The sequence below is a fragment of the Gymnodraco acuticeps genome, unplaced genomic scaffold (genome assembly GCF_902827175.1).
Source record: "Gymnodraco acuticeps unplaced genomic scaffold, fGymAcu1.1, whole genome shotgun sequence".
Lineage (NCBI taxonomy): Eukaryota > Metazoa > Chordata > Actinopteri > Perciformes > Bathydraconidae > Gymnodraco > Gymnodraco acuticeps.
Window position 1 is genome coordinate 1,916,247 of NW_022990334.1, and position 22,619 is coordinate 1,938,865.

Below are 22,619 nucleotides of genomic sequence, written 5' to 3' on the forward strand. Positions count from 1 at the left end.
GAAAACACCCAACTCAAAGCTTCCAAATCGTAGTCCACACACCAATGGGATTTGTCCCTGTAACAACGTTCTTTTATACAGATTATGTATCCATCTATATGTTCAACATCCAAACAACATAGTTTGTTTATGTTGGCCCTGTGTCTAAGAAAAAGCTAACCACGCTAGCAGCAACTGCAATGTGTTCATTTACTGTAGCCGTACTTTAGTGCAAATTAGAGCAAACATATTGAGCATATGGAATAGCAGCTGTAGGAATGGTTTTAGCAGTTTTAACTGACATGATATGTCTTTCTTGCAAATACTCTGGGATGATTTTGAAAGTTATTGTAATTGCTCAAATGTCAAGCTGTCTCCAGCTTCTGTCCTCCCCTCTGACTAAACTGTTAACAACAACCTGCTACTTCTAATGCTGCATGGACATATCACCAGGCAAATTGTTATACAGCTTATTTGGAACTTTTACATTTCACTTGTGGGAAAATGATATTGGTTGCGGTAATTTTATTGTTTTTAAATGTGTATGACGCTCAGGAAAGTGTTGCGCAGTTTTGTTGAATGTCATATTGTCCTTCAGAGTTAAGTGCGTCACATGATTACCGCAGTTTTCCTGGGGGCTTGGAAATGAAATGTACCACAAGTTCTGGGCAAACCTCAGTCCTTCTGAATATATTTTCCTGTTCCACAAATTAGTGTTTGTTTAGTATAGAGGACTTACGATAGACACACCCTCTAGTTGAGGTTTGGTGCTGTGTATTTTGTACTTTTTAATTTGTTTCCAAGGTAGGTTTTCCTCTGAACCTACAATGTCCTCTGTGGGACACTGAGCCGCTGCATCTCTTAAGGTTGAACATGTGGCTCAAGGGCACCTCAACGATGATAAGGGGGTCGGGATACTCTCACAAACCAGTTGGAATCCATTGTGTTGAGTGTGTCCTCGCATTAGCATTCCCCATTAAAATTAGTATTGAAATATATCCACAAAAAGCTTAATGCACTTGATCCTTGTCCCATTAAGGTATACGAGTGTCTCTCTTTATTACATTAAATGGGAAATAAACTGATTTACAAAACATCAAGGTCATCATGGGAGTTAAACTCGGAGTGTGTGGATTATGGATGGACATGCATTATCAAGGGTTAAAAAAACAACCAGTATTACCATAAGTGCAGCTATATGAAATGATGATGTCACTCCCCGAGCTTCATCAGCAAGCTCTGAAACTGTTGACTAGGATGATCTTCCCCTTTTTTATTGATTTAAAACATGGAAAAAAACACACAAAAACACAGTGCTCAATACCCCCACCTTAGAAAGCAAACAATAATTATCAAGAAATGTTTAGTAAGTCATGATAATTATATCAATAATAACAATAATGAATACATTAAAATACAATTTAAGAGTCACATACATTAAAACTAAATAGACATAAGTATGTTATTTCAAATGTCTCTTTTCTCCCCCAAAGAATAACATTTTCTGAATTTGCTCGACTTTTAATGTGCTTTTTATAAAATACGTTTTTGATCATGCAGAGATTTCTTTAGTTCCCATAGATGGCACATCAGAGTGCCTGCTGCCTGTCACCACAGGGTGTGAATGTGGCTGATTATCAGATCAACTGGACACACTGTATCTGATTGATGCGTGTCCACAGACAAATTGGCAGAAAAGGCTGACATTACGCCAATAAAATTATAAGACGTTGATCACTTTAGGAAACGTGCATCCATTATTGTGACATTTATTCTCCCTCATCACGGCCCGTTAATGATAAATTATAAATCACCACGGCACGGGGATATTTTTAGACGGGGGGAGATGGATGAGGTTATGATTCTGGCCTCAGTGGTCGATGTGGGGAGTGAGTGAGGGGCTGGCTGTGCCCCTCCCCCGACTGTAGGTGATGGCTGAAGCCGGCAGCCTCAGTATTAATACAGGACCGCCTCTCAGCCACACAGCCCGTCTCTCTGCTGGTCCCCACTCACCGGAAGGCAGCTCGGCAGCTGCGATCAGCCTGCGCACAGCCTCTCTCTTGTTTGCTTTGAGAACCTATTGGCCTGAGAGTCTCTCGGTTTAAGGGGAAGAGGCGAAGCACCGGCAGGTGTTGACTAGCGGGGAGAAATCGCGGTGCAGACTGATGACGATGATGATGGTGAGGAATGATGCATCTCTTCCCGTGCCTTTATGAATTACATCGCGTGTTGTGAGGAGGCGTAGTGGCATCTTTCTTTCTCATTTCTCGCCTCACTGTAATGGTGGATTTCTCCGTGGCTTTGAGGCTACGTGTCTAGACGCCGTGGAGAGCTGAATTCTGCCAGAAACCTGAGAGCGCATCTCAGCATCGGCCTGCAGCGCTGCGCCATGGCCTTGGATGTCCAGACTTGCGCGGTGTTTACTGTGATCGCGGTTCTGGTGCTTGTGAACGTGCTGTTGATGTTCATCCTCGGTACTCGTTAATGGATCTGCGCTTGGGGCCCGGATCGCAGCGCACCACACTTTCACACAGGAGAGGAGAGAAAGGCGGTGCGCTTTGGTCGAGAGCGGGGACACCCGGCGCTCCATCACGGCTACGCGTTGAAATGAATGACGTTGGTACAACATAATGTATTTCTGTTACCCCCCTTACCCAATCCTTCGTTATGTCTTGTGTCCTCTCACCGTTTGTGATAGCTAGTGTTGTCTGGTGGTGGTCGTAGATGTGCGGATACAGATCCTTCTCTGTGGTGACTGGAAATGCATATCCCCTCGCATATAAACATGTCCCCCCCTCCTCTACGTCGATACCCCTCTTTCCTCCATGTTGTATTTTGTGGACAATGCGCATGGATTAACGTTATTCTATAATCATTTGAGATGAAAAATGAATCTGTGGTGTATTTTGTAATCCCAGCCTACTGCTGCGTCAGGACTTGTTTTGCTCTTGTGATTCACCACATCCACAATATGGCAGCTTATAGCTGAGCAGTGACTTCTTCCTCTGAAGGAAATGTGATATTTGTAGCAAATAGCGGTGCAAGTGAGAGGCTGCTGCTGATGCTAGACTCCAGAGGATCATTGTAGTCTCAGCTGAGCAGTAACCAATAGCAGCTGCAGGGCTAGGCCTAATAAAGGAGGGCCTCTGTCACTCCAGGTTTCCCCCATTTTAGATGCAGCTAAACTCAGCTCCCATTTCAGAGCCCACTATATTCACTTGTTCACTTCATTTCAACGTGGCACCTGAAGCTTGCACGTTATGACACCTGCATATTTCTTATATAAGAAAGTGAAAAAACATGTCAGATGGAGATGAAAAAAACAAACCCATTTCCTCTTTTCTTCCTGTGCCATAACATAATAAAGGATTGAAGCCAGGTGTCATGAATGTTGAATGAATGTCAGAAATAGATATGCTAAAAGCCTGTCCATGACGGTCCTATAAATAGCGATGGTAGGCCGGCTGGCTGGGATTTTTAAAGACACCGTATGTGCTCTCACACTCACACACTCGAGGCTAAGTGCCATGTGTGTTTTCGTGTGTCTAGTGGCAAATGTTGTACTTTAGGTGAAGGAAAGAAATGATTTGCAACCATGTATACAAATAAATACTTTAATCACATGGTTAGGCATGTGGATGTGTGTTTTTAATTACTTCTGTCCAATGCAGGACCCCCACATTACTATATCATAATATTTGAGTATTCTACACTGCAGTGGTTATGGCTCAGATGGCCTGCATTGATTACATAGTGCATATGTGTGTTCATTAAGTTGTATATGTGTATATGAGCCTGGGTGGGTTTAATCTGTAGCTTCTCTTTGCATCTGAGTGGTGCACACGTCCCGAGCGTTCACACATTTGTAATCCCCTCCAGGGCAGGTGCCTCCTAATAGAGTACCATTAAATGCTTTGCAAGCAGAAGTGTCAATGTGCGCATGGTGTGAGCTGAGCGAGACAACAACGTGTGTGAGGATGCGAGTGTATTTCTCACCGGTTTTAGGCAGAGCGTCTTTGATTGGCTCCCAGACTCGGGGTATAAGTGTATTACATAACAGGGTTGGCAGACACAGGGAGGACGGAGCGCGAGACTCACTCAGTGCGTCGGAAAGAGGAGCCTCTTTTCTGGAGTACGGCACCTTGCTGCTCGACATCGCTCAGCTCTCGCGAAGGACCCATCCCCTCGACCGCTTCTCAAAAGAGATTTAATTATCATGATTGTATGAACCGGACTTCTCCATGCATACACTCTCTGAACAGTTTGCCACAAACATGGTAAGGTGTGTGTGTGTGTGTGTGTGTGTGTGTGTGTGTGTGTGTGTGTGTGTGTGTGTGTGTGTGTGTGTGTGTGTGTGTGTGTGTGTGTGTGTGTGTGTGTGTGTGTGTGTGTGTGTGTGTGTGTGTGTGTGTGTGTGTGTGTGTGTGTGTGTGTGTGTGTGTGGTGTGTGTGTGTGTGTGTGTGTGTGTGTGTGTGTGTGTGTGTGTGTGTGTGTGTGTGTGTGCGTGCTCAGGGATGCTGTAGGTGCCTTGCTGCAGATGTGCTATGGCTAGAGATAGAGGAGGATGTTGGAATGCAGTGGAGCTGCCAGTGCAGTGAATGCTGATGTGTTGCACTGCAAATATGATATAATAGAGTCAATAGGCTTTCTGTTCTCACATGTCGGCCTCCATGAAACAGATAGCATTGTCCCATATGTCCATATATAGGGATACATTTCTCTGCATTCATTTGCATTGACCCAAATACAGGTTTTGCGGTGTAAAGGCGGACGTTTGGCCCTCTGATCTTTGATGTTGTAACTGCAGCGTAACCATAATCATGACATAGGTCATTACAGCTGTTAGACACACAGGTAATGAGACTTCTGTGTGTCTTGCACATTGATCAAGCTAGGTGTGAAGAAGTGCTAAGGCAGGGATTGGGGAGATTGATTATGTAATGTAATTTCTAATTTATTCAGACATGTAGGGGGGGGGAAATGATGCTACGTATCAGAGAGGGCAGTGCTGATCTCATTAGGGAGATGGAGGGATGAGGGGAGGCTGTGAATGGATCTCTATCTCTCCCCTTCACTCTGCCACTCTGTTGGCTATATTACCGCAGATTGATGGGGAGTGGAGAGATTGTGCTCTGAGTGAATGGGGCTGAAAATGGGGTTGTCCTGTAAAGCATGTGAGGGGGGGGATGGGGCTGGATTAGGTAAAGCAGGCATCAGAGTAAAGAAGCAAAAAGTAAATCTGACCCGAGTGCAGAGGCTCATCTCTTCTATTGGTGCTGTTTTGTGGCTTCCAGTAACTATTCCAATATGAATCCTTTTTCTTGAATCCCCAATGATTTTAAAATCTTTTTGAGTACTATTCATTGGTGCTGTTTCCATGGCAGCGTGACACATGTTTTTGCGGTAATCTTCCTCTCTTTCTAGAGTGGAGAGCTTTGATGTATAGGTTATAAGATCTATTGCTACCCTGGCTCCCATACGGGATTGGATCCACCTTCTCAATGACATCTTTGATCTAGAGCCTGCGTGCAGAGGCCTCCACTGTGTACATTTCTGCAATTTAGCATTGACATAGAAATGATCTCATTACTGGATCGACTACTAACTCAGGTTTTTATTTGAATATTTAATTAGCAGAGTGATGTTGCAGTTATTCAGCCTTCACTCTTTGTGTGTCAGCTGCTTCACACACACACACACACACACACACACACACACACACACACACACACACACACACACACACACACACACACACACACACACACACACTTAAATGTAGACATATTCTGGTGCCTCCTGAAGCGTCCTTGCCTCATCCCATCATCTTGTCAATACCAGTGAAGCATCCTCATCTGTCGCCATGACGACGGTCGCTCTTTCCCTTCCAGGCATGGAGGTCCCTCCCTATGTCCCCCCTCCTCTGCCCCTGATTGGCTCGTATGCCCGCAGGCGTCTCAGTAAAGCTATCGGGGAAGAAGGCTTGTCTACAGGTTGAAGGGGCAACGTAGCTGCTGAGTCGGAGAGCTTACATCCTCACTGGGGGGCTCGGCTGAATACAAACAAACACACACACACAGTATGCGGTTTCCTGTGGACCTCCTTAAAAACACACCGCATCAGCACATAGGTAGAATAGCATATTTGTGCTGGAGTGATGAGGTGCATTTTAAAGAGGTTTTACCATCAAGGGATTTCATTTTATACGAGGCAGAGAATAAAAGAAGGGGGAAACAAACTCAGCTTATAAAGTAACACTACCTCAATATTAATACGCAGAAGCCTTATTACAAGTGAAGAACTAACATAATGTCCGTCCATGTGACATCCCGTGTCTGCAGGCCTTTGATAACTCCTTACCTAGAGACTAAGCAGCTCCTGTCAGGCTCGGTTAGCGCTGGCTGCTCGGCCCACAGCCCCAGGGACTCGACGCATGGTTAGCTCCGGACCGGAGAATGCTGATGAACACTACGTCGGGGAGAACAATTGGAACAAACTGTTGGAGCCGTGCCTCAGCTGCATGCAGGGGTTTAATGTATGGGAAGTGTGGCTGCACGTGTGCACATATAGTGTTTTTGCACGCCTCGAAGGCCACAAAGCCTCGGCGTGATGGATGAATAGGCTGTTTGGTAGATGGATGATGTCCTTCTCGGGAACATTGTCCGCCATCTTTTGTCCTTTAATGAGAACCACCTTTAGCCTCTTTGAAACCCCCGTAGAATACTGATCACCTGACAGGAAACATTACACACTGTTCCCAATGCAAGCTCGCAAAAATAACAGTGCATGCGCACAGTTGAAAACATTCATTCCCATGTCCACATTATTTATTCATGATGCTAAAATCAATAGAACAGATTTGATGAGTCACCCTTCCATGTTTTGTCAAAGACTGTGCCGCTGATAAAATAACAAGCCATGGTGACAGCATGAGGGAAAGGAGATTATCCCTTCACATTTGTTTGCTCCTCTGCATTTATATTACATTAACACATGTAATTATTCTAATGTCATAATGGGCCAATTACCATCCCTGTGTGGAGACTGGTGCTGTGCTTCTGAACGCTGTGTTGTTTCTCCACTAATGGCTCTTCGTTGTGGCTTGTGTCGTCGTATCTTGTTGTGTCGTAGTGTGGTCTGTGTCTTGGCTATTGTGTCATCCTATTTTGCAATCCCTAAACTGCAACTGGGCCCCTGGCTTTGAGGGTGTGTATTTGCATCCATTAATAATCTGAGTGGGCTTAACAACAAGGATTCACATAAATTGAGGCCAAAAGGAGACTGAGTACTGAATTATAATCGCTTTTAAATTTGATTTCGATGCTGTTTTAGGTCACGTGGATCAGTATTGGTCCTCCTGCTGTTGCAGTAGTCTTCCCACAGCGCTTCGCATTATGAGAATAAAGCGTAAGATTGTCTGTCTTTCCCTCCCATATCTCCAGTTGATAAGTGGAGGTTCAATCGTCAACGCTGAGGCGGTATGGGACCATGTGACCATGGCGGACCGGGAGTTGGCGTTTAAGGCCGGTGACGTCATCAAGGTGCTGGACGCCTCCAACAAGGACTGGTGGTGGGGCCAGATTGACGAGGAGGAAGGATGGTTCCCTGCCAGCTTCGTACGGGTGAGTTTGCTGCAGCCATAGCTGGACACCATAGACAAAACACACACCCACACACACTGGAATAAACATATGCACACAAGTTTTTTTTAGTTTTTTTTAGTTTGTTTGTAGCCTTTATTTAACCAGGTGAAGCCCCTTGAGATCAAAAGATCTCTTTTTCAAGGGTGACCTGCAGGACATTAGTTACACATGTAACATAAAAACAACAGAACAACAATAAGGATGACATACAACATAATGTACAGGGTACAGTTTACAAACTCTATTTACAGTGACAGGTACCATGAGTATCAAACAGCATGTCACCCAGCTGAGTTTTAAAATGATGCAGGGGAACCAAAGTGCTCAGTTTTAAACATGTTTGCAGACTGATCCAATTTAGTGGAGCTGCACAACTAAAAGCTTTCTTCCCTAAGACAGTCCTAGCACTTGGCACATTTAATAAAACAACATCATGAGATCTCAGGCAATATGTACTTTCAATTCGTCGAGAGATCAGAGAGCAGATATAAAAAGGTAGTTTACCCAACATGGCTTTGTAAATGAACATGTACCAATGACTGAGCCTCCGTACAGTTAGTGAAGGCAGACCTGCCTTGGCATACAGGGTACAGTGATGAGTAAGTGCTTTACAGTTAGTAACAAATCTCAGGGCACTGTGATAGGCGACATCTAACTTTTCCAGGCAATGGGCAGGTGCATTCATATAGATCAAATCACCATAGTTGAGGTCATATACACAAAAACACACACATGGGTCGCAAGCATCGAGCCTTATGCAGCAGATTTCTCTTGATTTTATGGAGGAAAATACATAAAAAGTCAACCTTAGATTGTTAACATGCATATCTACTCATACCCAGGTGTGCTGAATGATAAATAACACGTCACCGTAATTTGGAGGCGTATGGCCAAGTGTTTATAATTAGCCTTGGTAACGCCCACTGAACACTAAATAAGGTCAGGTGCCGGGTGCAAACACTCTGGTGCATGCCCGAGAATTGGAGCAATGTCTACAAAAAACAAATATACTGTATAAAAAGAAGAATTTCAGTAGTAGTCAAATGAAAATACTGTTAAATGAGTCAACATTTTCTGACGGTCAGTACTGATGATGACATTTAAAAAGATTTAAAAAGAGTGAAATGCTTCCTTTGTAGCTGGACACATGCTTTATCATCCTCCAGGGATTTTATAGTCTTAATTAGGATCAATGGGCCAATATATTTTCTTTAGCCTACAAATGTAATTATCCAATCATTATAATAACACTTGATTACATGCTTCTTTTAAATGTTCCTCACATTTTTCAAACATAATGATTCCTTGTGTTGGAGAATCGATTCCCGGACTGTGAAAGCTAGATGTTTTTTTTATCTTTGTAAGAGTGCTTAAAATATTCTTTTGAAAATAGCAAAAAAAACATTGATGGATCCCAGGTACTAAGCAATAAGAACAAATTGTACAAAATATGAAATATGTACTTTTAATGCTTCCTGCATGAGGCACATTGATGTGCTTGCTCCACACACATATACAAACTGTTAAATAATGCTTTATTTTTGTAAACATTGAAGATATGAGAGAATAGCTAGCTACAGTAAGTGCCTTTTATCGGGCGTTCAGGGACAGCGAAAACAAAGCTGCTGATGCCTTTTTAAACTTCCTACCCTTGAAACCCACTTAAATATCCAACGTCCTCACTTTACATGGTGATTATATAATCCCAGCCATATTTGAGCTGGACTAAACACTGATGACGCAGCTACTGCATGTTATTCCCTACTTCTGTTACTCACCGAAGGAAGAACTAGCATCCTTGTTTGTAGGTGGAGGCTTCCCACAGCAGACACACACCCTCTCCTCTCCCCACACAGATACACTTCATGGCCATCCCCCACCTCTCCACCCTTCCATCCTCACTCCTGAGAGGGCAGGGCAGACAGGCTGACTGACTGTCGACCAAAAAAAAGTATCTTTCTGTTCTGTCATTCTCTCTCTCCAAGGTGGAACCCCACCCTCCTCAGCCCCAAACAAAACAGGTTTTCTATCTCAACCCCATAGCAACTCCACGGTTCCAAAACACCACGTCAAAGGTGCGTTCTCCCAGCTTCATCCACCCATCCAGCCTGCCCGCCCACCCGCCCGCTCCAGTCTGTCTACGCAACGTACCCTCGACATTACCAAACATTAACATGACGTTTTCACACCATCCTCCACGGGGTCGATACAGAGGCAGAACTGACGAGTCAAAAGTAAAGTTTAAAAGCATTATTAGATTTTGGAATCATTATTCCTGTACATTTCTATTTTTAAATATTGATTACTTTCTCCATTTACTATTGACTCTGACTTTTTTCTCAGTCTTAACGCCGCGCTACTCGTTCTCCGTCTGCAGTCAGTGCTCCACCCGTCACTCTGCTTGTCTTTGGCGCTGCATTTCTCATCCTGTGTTTGGCATTCTACCCGTCGGTTCTTTGATGTTCTCTTGGCAAACTGTGTGTCATCAGGTGTTGGCTGCTGGACATCTGAAACCACGCACACTTGGCCCCTTTTTATGAGAGATAGTGAAGTGCACCGTGTGTGTTGGGTACTGTGTGTGTCGCAGGTGCATGCATATGTGAGGAAATTGAATGAGAGTGTACGTGCATGCGGTGGGGAGGGAGTCTTTTTGAGTCACACACAGGGCCGGAGTTGGGCATTAAATAATCTCTGTGCGCAGAAAGAGATATTTATTTTAAACTCTGCAGTTTGTCGCTCGTTTTTATGGAGGGACACTCTGGTCAAACTACCAGAGACCCTCTAAATGAAGCTCTGTGTGTGTGAGATATGTGTTCGTGTGTGAGTGTGCATTCATGCTCACGAGGAGTGACCAATACCACTTATATGGAAAAGATCTTTTAATATAAATACCTAAATGTGTTTATTAATTCATTTTGCTAGATTTATACTCTTAAGAGACTTAACTGTGCACATTTCTTATTCAAGTGCATGTGTGTGTGTGGCTCTGTGTTTCTCTGCGTGTGTGTGTGTGCGTATGTGTGTTTCTTTTTACTCAGCTGTGGGTGAACCAGGAGGATGGGGGAGGGGAGCCGTCCGAGGGGACCAGTGAGGTGCAGAACGGGCACCTGGACCCGACCAATGACTGCCTGTGTCTGGGCTCGCCCCTCCAGAACCGGGACCAGATGAGAGCCAACGTCATCAACGAGATCATGAGCACAGAGAGACACTACATCAAACACCTCAAGGACATCTGCGAGGTACTAAACCGTGCACACACACACACACACACACACACACACACACACACACACACACACACACACACACACACACACACACACACACACACACACACACACATATACCATGTATACATCACTTCAGCGGACATTACATGAACTTACATGCATTTCCTGGAGACTTATCCTAACCTTAACCATAACCAACACATGCCTAACCCTAAACCTAACCAAGTCTTCACCCTAAAATTAATGATTCCCCTCATGGGGACCTCCAATTTGTCCCCATAAGGGAGGCGAGTCCCCACACGTGACTGTGTAAACAGATTTAGGTCCCCACAAGTATAGTAATGCTAGGCCACACACACACGTAAGAAGCTGAATCAACTGAAATGTGTGTGAGAGAAAGAGCGGCCCATTTCATGCTACACAACACTCTAGTATGAATTCTTCACACTCCCACATTCACACTTCTATTCAAGGCATATTTTTTCTCTTGTTTTCAAGATATTAAGACACAATTTGTCACTTGTAAACAGCGATGGCAGCAGCCACACTTGGAGATGTTCAGCCCAGATTACATTTGTCATTATTTTATGATTCATGCCGTAGTGACAGGCTAGATTTAGACGAGAGCCTTGGAATTTGTTTCAGTTAAAGCAAGGCTCTTTATAAAAAAAACTCAAAACATGACACATCCAAATGTATACTTTGTTATTGAAATATATTTAAAAAGTCCTCAATTCTGTGCACTCATACAATTCTGTAATTCTTTTTAAATGCATTTGTGTGACTGTATATGGGCCTAGCTTTACATGGCATACAATTAATTCACTGTAGCCTAATACATATATGCATGTACACTATTGTTGGTATATTTTAATGTGAAATAGACTATAGTTATGATGACCGATGTCCTTTCCATACCTTCATGCTTGTTTTTCTGGTATCAATAACAATATAATACACTGTTAAGTAGGGATGCTCCGATCGACAATTTTGGGACCGATCGCCGGAATCAGTATCGGCCGATACCGATCGCCAGGGGCGCCGTAAGGGGGTGAAAAGTTAGGACGATTATAAGGGCCCCGTGACTGACAGGGGCCCCAAAAAATTGTAGAACAGTAAGAAAAAATGTTTAAGTAACCTTTCATCAATCATCAATAATTAACATTACTATAACTATTTGATAATAATAATATTATCAAAGATAACGTTGAAGCACCCCCCAGGATTGCCAAAGCACCCCCCTAAGCACCCCCAATAAATATGTTTATTTTATTTATTTTTTTCGAAAATTATTATTAGGGCCCGAGCACGAAGCGCTAGCACGAAGTGCGAGGCACCTATTGTTATTGGTGGAATTATAATTTTTCTGCCAGCGTTTCCTGTTTTTGAGGCCTTTAGGACGCTGACAAAGTTGTATAATTTTGCACGGACGCCAGGACTGGTGAAAAATACATTATTCTGGAGTCAATGAGTTCAAATTGTCCAACGTGCTCGCTAGCGCCACCTATGAAAAACCCATTTCGGAATACATTTACAAAGTCGCACCGTAACTCCAAATGACCTGAAATGTTGCACACATATCCGGGTGGACCTGCTCTACAAATAATCCTCTTGGAACCCTAAGGTCCGCCTACATTTTTCTTCTTCCAAATTAGCATAATGTTCAAAACAGTGAAATATTCACTTAAATTTCAATTTTAGTTTTTTTTACACTAAACTTAGTGTACAGCATCCGTGGAGGGTCATACACATTACCCTAGGAGATGAGCATGTTCAAACGATAAATATTTCCGCCATGAATTAAAACGTACTCGCAAAAAGGCGGGGCTTAGAAAAAAATGCTCATAACTCATCAACAATGTATCCAAACATCACAGATTTTGGTAAATAGGTTCAGTCTGTCTTGGGAAATAGGCACACCAACGCATTTTCATTTTTGGACTATAGGGGGCGCCAAAAACACCACCAATTTATAACTCAAGGGCAGATGGACTCATCTTTTCTTCTTTTTTTTTACACATACTCTCGGGGTGACTATGAACTCAGATTTAAAGTGTCGCAACAAATGCAGAATGTGGGCGTGGCCTATACATTTTTTTAAAAATGCGATAGCATAAAATGAGCTTCGGACGCAAAACTTGGGACAAACGTCAGAGCCCAGGACCTTTTCGAGAATGTAAAAAAAAAACGTAAATTTTCCAAAAAACTGCTCACTAGCGCCCTGTGTGGTAGTCACATCGTTTCTCAGAACTTCACGAATTTTGGCACAGACATTCCTCATGGAATTGCGGACATATTTGTACATACATTCCATTAGCCCCGCCCCCCATAAAGTTGGCCATTTTGAAATATGTGCGTTTTTTATGCATTTTAAGCACATTCTTGCGCACTCCTCCTAGGGGAATGATCGAAAAAATTCCAATCCAGGACACGTTCAGCCCCTATCCAATACGATACTTAATTGAGGAGCACATTTTTGAAAAATTACTCGTGGAGGTCATAAGCTAACAGCGAATACACAATTTTTGACGATTTACATGTCACAAATTACTCCAAACTACTCGGATATAGTTATTCCGATATTCACGAAACGCTGTATACATATTTCTATTATGATTGCACATATATTTCAAATTGCCTTCCATTAGCCCCACCCCCCAGAAAGTCGGCCATTTTGAAAAATGTGCGTTTTTCAGCCATTTTACGCACGTTCTTGCAAACTCCTCCTAGGAGAATGATCAGAAAAATTCCAATGCAGGACAGGTTTAGCTCCTATCCAATATGATACTTAATTGAGGAGCACATTTTTGAAAAATTACTCGTGGAGGTCGTAAGCTAACAGCGAATACACCAGTTTTGACGATTTACATGTCGCAAATTACTCCAAACTACTCGGATATAGTTATTCCGATATTCACGAAACGCTGTATACATATTGCTATTATGATTGCACATATATTTCAAATTGCCTTCCATTAGCCCCGCCCCCCAGAAAGTCGGCCATTTTGAAAAATGTGCGTTTTTCAGCCATTTTACGCATGTTCTTGCGAACTCCTCCTAGGGGAATGATCAGAAAAATTCCAATGCAGCACAGGTTTAGCCCCTATCCAATATGATACTTAATTGAGGAGCACATCATTGGAAAATTACTCGTGGAGGTCGTAAGCTAACAGCGAATACACCATTTTTGACGATTTACATGGCGCAAATTGCTCCAAACTGCTCGCATATAGTTTTTCCGATATTCACGAAACGCTGTATACACATTACTATTATGATTGCACACATATTTCAAATTGCCTTCCATTAGCCCCGCCCCCCAGGAAGTCGGCCATTTTCAAAAATGTGCATTTTTCATTTATTTTAAGCACATTCTTGCGAACTCCTCCTAGGGGAATGATCAGAAAAATTCCAATGCAGGACAGGTTTAGCCCCTATCCAATATGATACTTAATTGAGGAGCACATTTTTGAAAAATTACTCGTGGAGGTCGTAAGCTAACAGCGAATACACCAGTTTTGACGATTTACATGTCGCAAATTACTCCAAACTACTCGGATATAGTTATTCCGATATTCACGAAACGCTGTATACATATTGCTATTATGATTGCACATATATTTCAAATTGCCTTCCATTAGCCCCGCCCCCCAGAAAGTCGGCCATTTTGAAAAATGGGCGTTTTTCAGCCATTTTACGCATGTTCTTGCGAACTCCTCCTAGGGGAATGATCAGAAAAATTCCAATGCAGGACAGGTTTAGCCCCTATCCAATATGATACTTAATTGAGGAGCACATCATTGGAAAATTACTCGTGGAGGTCGTAAGCTAACAGCGAATACACCATTTTTGACGATTTACATGGCGCAAATTGCTCCAAACTGCTCGCATATAGTTTTTCCGATATTCACGAAACGCTGTATACACATTACTATTATGATTGCACACATATTTCAAATTGCCTTCCATTAGCCCCGCCCCCCAGGAAGTCAGCCATTTTCAAAAATGTGCATTTTTCATGCATTTTAAGCACATTCTTGCGAACTCCTCCTAGGGGAATGATCGTAAAAATTCCAATCCAGGACAAGTTCAGCCCCTATCCAATATGATGCTAAATTGCGAAGAAAATAGTTGCTAGCTCAAACGGGGAGCTCGTAAGCTAACGGAGAATGTACCATTTTTGACGATTTACATGTCACAAATTAATCCAAACTACTACATTTCCATTTTTGGAAACCTTTACAAAGTGGCACCGTAACTCCGAATGACCTGAAATTTTGCCCACTTATTCGGGTGGACCTACTCTACATATTATGTCCTTGAACCCCAAAGCTCCACCTACTTCATTTTTTTTTAATTAGCATAATGTTAAAAACAGTGAAATATTACTTTAAATTTCCATGTTTTCTTTTTCAACGCCAAACTTAGTATACAGCATCAGTGGAGGGTCAGACACATTACCGTAGAAAATGAGCATGGTCAGTCGATAAATATGCCTGTCATTAATCTAAATGCGGGGCTTAGAAATAAATGCTCATAACTCCAAAACCACACACACACACCGGCTCTGCTGGCGGCAAAATCAATTACAACAGACACCTATACACTCCACAACAGACACCTACTGACTGTACAACACACACATACAGCTCCTAAAGCATATCATGTAGATCAGGCTACAGCCCTTGTATATTTTATTATGTGAAGCACGATATGGTTTCATGAAAAAGATCTACTGTTTACTTGTAGATATCTACTAAAGCATACAAATAAAGTGTGTAATGTAGGCCTGTTACATTATTGATGTTCTCACTGTAAACATTGCGTCACAATGAAAGCGGTTGTATTAAAAAAAAAGAGCCTAACATCCAGGGGAGATGTGATTAGTGAGTAAACAAACGGTAAAGGGCAGAAAGTCTGATGGACATTTGATCATCTTGAATAACTTATAATCACAACGGGAACAGTTTGCAGAGCTGTGCTTCGTTGACAGAAGTCTAGCCATGCGTCACGCCTCTTTTAAACATCACTGTTGGCTGAAATCGTCTCAGGAAAATACTTCAGTGTACCCTCGGTTATAGCTCCTCTAGAGACACTCCTCTCTCCTCTAAATCAGTGTATCCTCGGTTACGGCTCCTCCAGACAGCCTCCTCGATAATCGATCCTCGACGACCCTTTAGAGAAATGTGTTTTCCTTCGAGACGGCGCGCCGACATCCGTTTCCGGGTCGCTGCCGGAGGACCTGGGAGTCTGGGACGCGAAAATTATAGAAATGAGAAACGGCTAATTTCCCAGGACTCGCGCGCGTCTGCTTGACGCCGGGACGACCGGCTGCCCTCCCCGACAGGCGCACGGACGCGAGGGCCCGCTCATCACTGCGCGCACAAGTGCGACCGCAGTTTTAATTATTATTATTTTTATTAAATTAGAAACATTATTGATTACATCAATGCAAATGTGAAACAAACACATTTTTGACCAAACACATAAAGCCAACACAGGTGATATGATTAGGCCAATGGCCAGCACCCATTCGATTTTTGACCTACCCATAGGCTAAATTACTTTGACACTTGAGTCCTGTTAGCAAGCACCACATTATTTGCTAACAGCAAAGTGAAAGATGGATCGTTTTTTAGTCCTTAAACGTCCACGTGTGGACACTCAATCAAAACCACCTGAAAGCGAGAGGGATTCTGCACATAATAGCCTAGCGTCGTGAGTAGCCTACAAGTAGCTTCTCTGGTCTCTGTGTTTCATTCAAGCTCTGCTCTCTGTGTGTGTGTGTGTGTGTGTGTGTGTGTGTGTGTGTGTGTGTGGCACGAGCCATTTTGTGTGCGTGCGTGCGCGAGCGAGAGAGAGAGCTCGCCTCTACCGGAGATCGTTGTGGTTAGCATCTGGTGCTAGCTAGCCAAGCTAACGGATATAAGGAGCTTTTTCAACAACAAGGTGGAGGGAGAACTCTCTCCTCCCATACGGATAGTCTCAGATTACCTCAGCTCAGGTGAAGTAAAGGGCTCTCAGTGTTTAGATAGTTAACTTTAGTCTAGTTATCTCAGTGGGTCTCAAACGGTTTGTTTTAAAAGGGTGTGTGATTTAAAAAAGATCTATAAAGAAATAGAAAATCTGTTTACAGTTCTGTGTCATATGGATGTTGAGAGATGTATCCATAGATCTCTTAATGTTGCTCTCAAAGCGCACCAGATGGATGCTTTTAACTTCAATATTTAAAAAAATCTTCCCGGGGGAAACATGCCCCCGGACCCCACTAGAGGAGGTGAGGACCCCCCTAGAGGAGGTGAGGTCCACCCCCCACTTGTAAAAATAGCACTTTACCCCTGCTTACACCTATATGCCGTGAGCTGATTATCGAGCCTTCATTGTAACAGTCGCGGGTACACTGTGTGTGCGTGTGGGGAGTGTTGCAGTAGAAAATTCAACTGTAGCGCTGGTGCATTAATGGGAAACCCTTAATGTTTGAGCACCCTCTATGAAACGTCAAGCTACCCCACAGCACCCCCTAGAGAAAATCTCTGGCGCCGCAACTGCTTGGGAGCAGTGGTTGCACTCTCGTTAACCGAATACCCCCCCCGTCAGCGCGAGTGAGTGATAAATTGTGCACTCGACGGATAATAATGGATTATGACGGAAATGTTACGATCCTGTCCGTCAAAATGACTGACAACGAAAAAGTCTAAAGCCACCACTGCTTGGGAGAAAGAAACGATGGAGAAAAAAAGCGAATGCATTGTTTTATCAGAAGGGAAGCAATGTGGCCATAACACAGGTAAAAACATCACAAACCTGACCTGATACTCTCTGCAAAGCTGCATTCTTAATCATTCAACCTGTGTTTTTCATCAAATAAGGACAAGATATAATCTTATTTATTTATATATACTAAAATGACAAATTATTGGTTTTGGCTAGACTACTTTGACTGAAATGTTCTATATAATCTGATGACTAAAAAAGACTCAACAGTTTTCATTGACAAAAAGTAGACTAAAATAATTAGTTTTCTTTGACTAAGATATGACTAAAAAGCTCAGACTTTTCGTCGAGTAAATCTTGACTAAAATGTTTACTGTTTTAGTCAACTAAAATAAGACTAAAATGCTCAGACTTTTAGTCGACTAAAACTTGACTAAATAAAAACAGGATGAAGGTGACTAAATATGACTCAAACTAAAAAGAAAATTTAACACAGGACTAAGACTAAAACTAAATTAAAAAATAGCTGACGAAATTAACACTAGTTCGTACCAAAGAGCCGTTCAAAAGAATTGGCTCGTTCACTAATGTGAGCAGGGATGCTAGTACTTACGTGTGTACGATATCTCAACGACTAACAAAGTCAGGCTTTCAAAAAAGCCTGTACCTGTACAGGTAGAGTTATTTAAAGCATGAAAGATTGGTTTGGGTTTCTGGAGGTGTGGTTACAGCAATTGTGCTTGGTTGGCGTGGCCTGGGCCTGGTGGTGGGGCCCAATGTGATATATTTTCATGGGGCCCAAAATCCCTGGCGGCGCCCCTGCCGATCGCCGATCCGATTGAGTGGGCGGGGCCTAAATGGAAGATTTAAACATCACTTTAAATCTTCCATTTAAAGTGATGTTTAAAACTCAGTTAATGGGGCTCATTCACTGGAGCTTCCACAAACAACAATCAACTTAATTATTACATTCAAATGAAGTACATTATTCAAGTTTACATTCACTTTGGATAATAACACGGGAGAAATTAGCGGAAGCGCTCTCTTTTCCTCTCTCCCTCTCTCTCTCTCCTGACAGCCTATCAGTATCTCATGCAGCTCACTGATCCAGTAATGAGTGACCCGACAGTGAAGAATAAATATATGTATTACTAGTTTAGCTTGTTCCAGAGGTAGATAAAATAGCTAATTGTGTGGTCTAACTCTTAGTGTGTGTTTCGCTCCGCTCACCGGTCCGGCGGGCGGAGCTGCAGGATTTCTGCTTCACACACGTTGCATACCGCTATTTTACTGTCTTTTTCGGACACCTTAAAATAATACCAGACCGGTGAAGCCATTTTGGCGAGCTTGTTTTGCCGTGCACAGAGAAAAGTGTCATGTACACTGAACAAAAATATAAATGCAACACTTTTGTTTTTGCTCCCATTTTTCATGAGATGAACTCAAAGATCTAAAACATTTTCTATATACACAAAATAACCATTTCTCTCAAATATTGTTCACGAATCTGAAAAAATCTGTGATAGTGAGCACTTCTCCTTTGCCCAGATAATCCATCCCACCTCACAGGTGTGGCATATCAAGATGCTGATTAGACAGCATGATTATTGCACAGGTGTGCCTTAGGCTGGCCACAATAAAAGGCCACTCTGAAACGTGCAGTTTTGCTTTATTGGGGGGGTCTGGGGGGGTCCGAAAACCAGTCAGTATCTGGTGTGACCACCATTTGCCTCACGCAGTGCAACACATCTCCTTCGCATAGAGTTGATCAGGTTGTTGATTGTGGCCTGTGGAATGTTGGTCCACTCCTCTTCAATGGCTGTGCCAAGTTGCTGGATATTGGCAGGAACTGGAACACGCTGTCGTATACGCCGATCCAGAGCATCCCAAACATGCTCAATGGGTGACATGTCCGGTGAGTATGCTGGCCATGCAAGAACTGGGATGTTTTCAGCCTCCAGGAATTGTGTACAGATCCTTGCAACATGGGGCCGTGCATTATCATGCTGCAACATGAGGTGATGGTCGTGGATGAATGGCACAACAATGGGCCTCAGGATCTCGTCACGGTATCTCTGTGCATTCACAATGCCATCAATAAAATGCACCTGTGTTCGTCGTCCATAACATACGCCTGCCCATACCATAACCACACCACCACCATGGGCCACTCGATTCACAACATTGACATCAGAAAACCGCTCACCCACACAACGCCACACACGCTGTCTGCCATCTGCCCTGAACAGTGAAAACCGGGATTCATCCGTGAAGAGAACACCTCTCCAACGTGCCAGACGCCATCGAATGTGACCATTTGCCCACTCAAGTCGGTTACGAGAACAAACCGGAGTCAGGTCGAGACCCCGATGAGGACGACGAGCATGCAGATGAGCTTCCCTGAGACGGTTTCTGACAGTTTGTGCAGAAATTCTTTGGTTATGCAAACCGATTGTTGCAGCAGCTGTCCGAGTGGCTGGTCTCAGACGATCTTGGAGGTGAACATGCTGGATGTGGAGGTCCTGGGCTGGTGTGGTTACACGTGGTCTGCGGTTGTGAGGCCGGTTGGATGTACTGCCAAATTCTCTGAAACGCCTTTGGAGACGGCTTATGGTAGAGAAATGAACATTCAATTCACGGGCAACAGCTCTGGTGGACATTCCTGCTGTCAGCATGTCAATTGCACGCTCCCTCAAAACTTGCGACATCTGTGGCATTGTGCTGTGTGATAAAACTGAACATTTCAGAGTAGCCTTTTATTGTGGCCAGCCTAAGGCACACCTGTGCAATAATCATGCTGTCTAATCAGCATCTTGATATGCCACACCTGTGAGGTGGGATGGATTATCTCGGCAAAGGAGAAGGGCTCACTATCACAGATTTTTTTCAGATTTGTGAACAATATTTGAGAGAAATGGTTATTTTGTGTATATAGAAAATGTTTTAGATCTTTGAGTTCATCTCATGAAAAATGGGAGCAAAAACAAAAGTGTTGCATTTATATTTTGTTCAGTGTATTTTACGTCATGCGATCGGCTCTCGCAATCGGCATGTTTAGAGAGCACCGATCGATCGGTAGAGAGTGAGTATCGGCCGATCTCGATCGGTGACCGATCGATCGGAGCATCCCTACTGTCAAGGACAGTAGCCCAATGCCATCAGGCCTTCCTGCTGATTAAATTCACAAAAAGTTTGTTAAAGTAAGACTGCATACTTCTCTTTTGCATGTGAAGCAGTCATTTCTAAAATGTTGCCACCAGCACAGCATCTGTTACATAAAGGTTGTATTGTAGAACGAAACTAAACACCTGCATCATGACTTTGGGTGGGCAGGAATTTCTAGTGCAAATGTTTTGTGCTTATCTAATCATCTTTCCATAATCCAGTAGTGTAGGCAGAAATGTACTTTAGGGTGGGCCTGTAAAAAATAGGGTGGGCCAGATTTTTCTTCTGCGCATCAGAAGCTAACAACAATCCCCACCGGTACCGGTGGCAGATTACATTTTGGAATACTTTTGGAATACTTTCTTTTTCCATAACAGATGGGTATGTTTTGGTGAACAGGAGACACGTATTTTACTGTTTTAATGGCTTATCAAGAGCACAAACACAACATCTTGGTGTCATTCTGACAGCTCTCTCATCTGCACCCCACATAAAAAACATCACCTGGACTGCATTCTTTGTACTGTCTTAAAACCTTTCCTTAGAATATGTTATGAATTGTAAGGTGTCCTTGGGTGCTTTGAAAGGCGCTCCTAAATAGAATGAATCATCATTAATATTATTTATTATTATTATTATCTGAAACGATGTAATCACTTTTAAAACTTTTTCCAGTCACTTGCCCTATGCATTCAGCAGCAGCAGGCCATTCACTTTGATTTTATCCCGTTATGAATGTCATAATTTCAACAATAAAGAAATGCTACATAAACGTTATCTTGCACATTTTATCTAACCATCTCCGTTTCTAACTTTCATTATATTTTAAAAGAGATATTTTTTGTATTCTGATTACGTAACACCGTTACATGTATTCCGTTACAACCCAACCCTGTGTATATCTCTCCGGACTGTCCACCAGCAGATGAAAAACACCCACCTCTCCGCCTCTTCCAAGGGACGAGGGAACCGTGTGGCAGAGTTTCCGTTAACATTTTTTTTCTTCTGACAGCCCAGCAGCAGAGGTGGGGAGAGGGAGACGTGGGGAGAGGGAGGCGGGGTTATTTCATCGTTATCAGAAAAATGATCGTATAGATCGCTGCTAGATGAGGGCAGTGGGGGCTCTTCTTGGAGTCTGGCTTTTAAAAAAAGTTATCATTAGTGAACTTTGAGCCATCATTTATTTTGCAGGCAGCTCTCTGCCTCTCTCACGTTATTATGGCGCGCGCCGGAACCAACAATCTGTTTTTACTAGGGCTGTCAAGTTAACGCAAAAAAAAATTAACGCCACTAATTATTTTAACGCGATTAACGCATCTGGATTTTTTTGTCCTCGGCCGCCCCGTAGTTTCAGAGCGCATCGAGTTTAAAATACCATCTACAGGCTGATGCTGACAGCCCCGCTCCTGCCGCCCACTTGTGGCAGACCACACTTCCACGCTCACCGGCAGGCACCGACTGGCCATCGGGAGGACCGGGAGGGTGTGTGTATGTGTGGCCCGAGCGAGCGAGAGAGAGACCTTACGTGCATTGTTGTTGTTAGCATCTGGTGCTAGCTAGCTGCGCTAACGGATATGGAGCTGTTTAAATGAAAACAGAGGAGCGACATTTCGCCACAACTGCGCCGAACACTTGACTTTATGCAGGAAGCCAGACAGTGGGACATTGTACGAAAAGTCAGCACACTCAGCACGGATAGTGCGCAACATGATAGCAGCGTCCAGGCAGCTCCCGTTCGAGCATATGCCTTGAGTTGCACATAGCTCCAACGATCCATCACACACACACACACACACACACACACACACACACACACACACACACACACACACACACACACACACACACACACACACACACACACACACACACACACACACACACACA

The 22,619-nt window shown here is 43.3% G+C and overlaps 1 protein-coding gene across 12 annotated transcripts in view; it reads left to right on the forward strand.

Moving 5' to 3' along the window:
* Positions 1-22,619, forward strand: part of LOC117550722 (rho guanine nucleotide exchange factor 9) — a 72,375-nt gene that overhangs the window by 34,875 nt on the left and 14,881 nt on the right. For 2 of the 12 annotated variants that reach the window (XM_034223233.1, XM_034223236.1), the window contains 3 exons: positions 7,423-7,602; positions 9,576-9,698; positions 10,662-10,862. In XM_034223233.1, coding sequence (XP_034079124.1) covers positions 7,423-7,602; positions 9,576-9,698; positions 10,662-10,862 — 504 coding nt within the window. The other 10 variants (XM_034223241.1, XM_034223244.1, XM_034223242.1 and 7 more) reach the window with 10 other exon arrangements.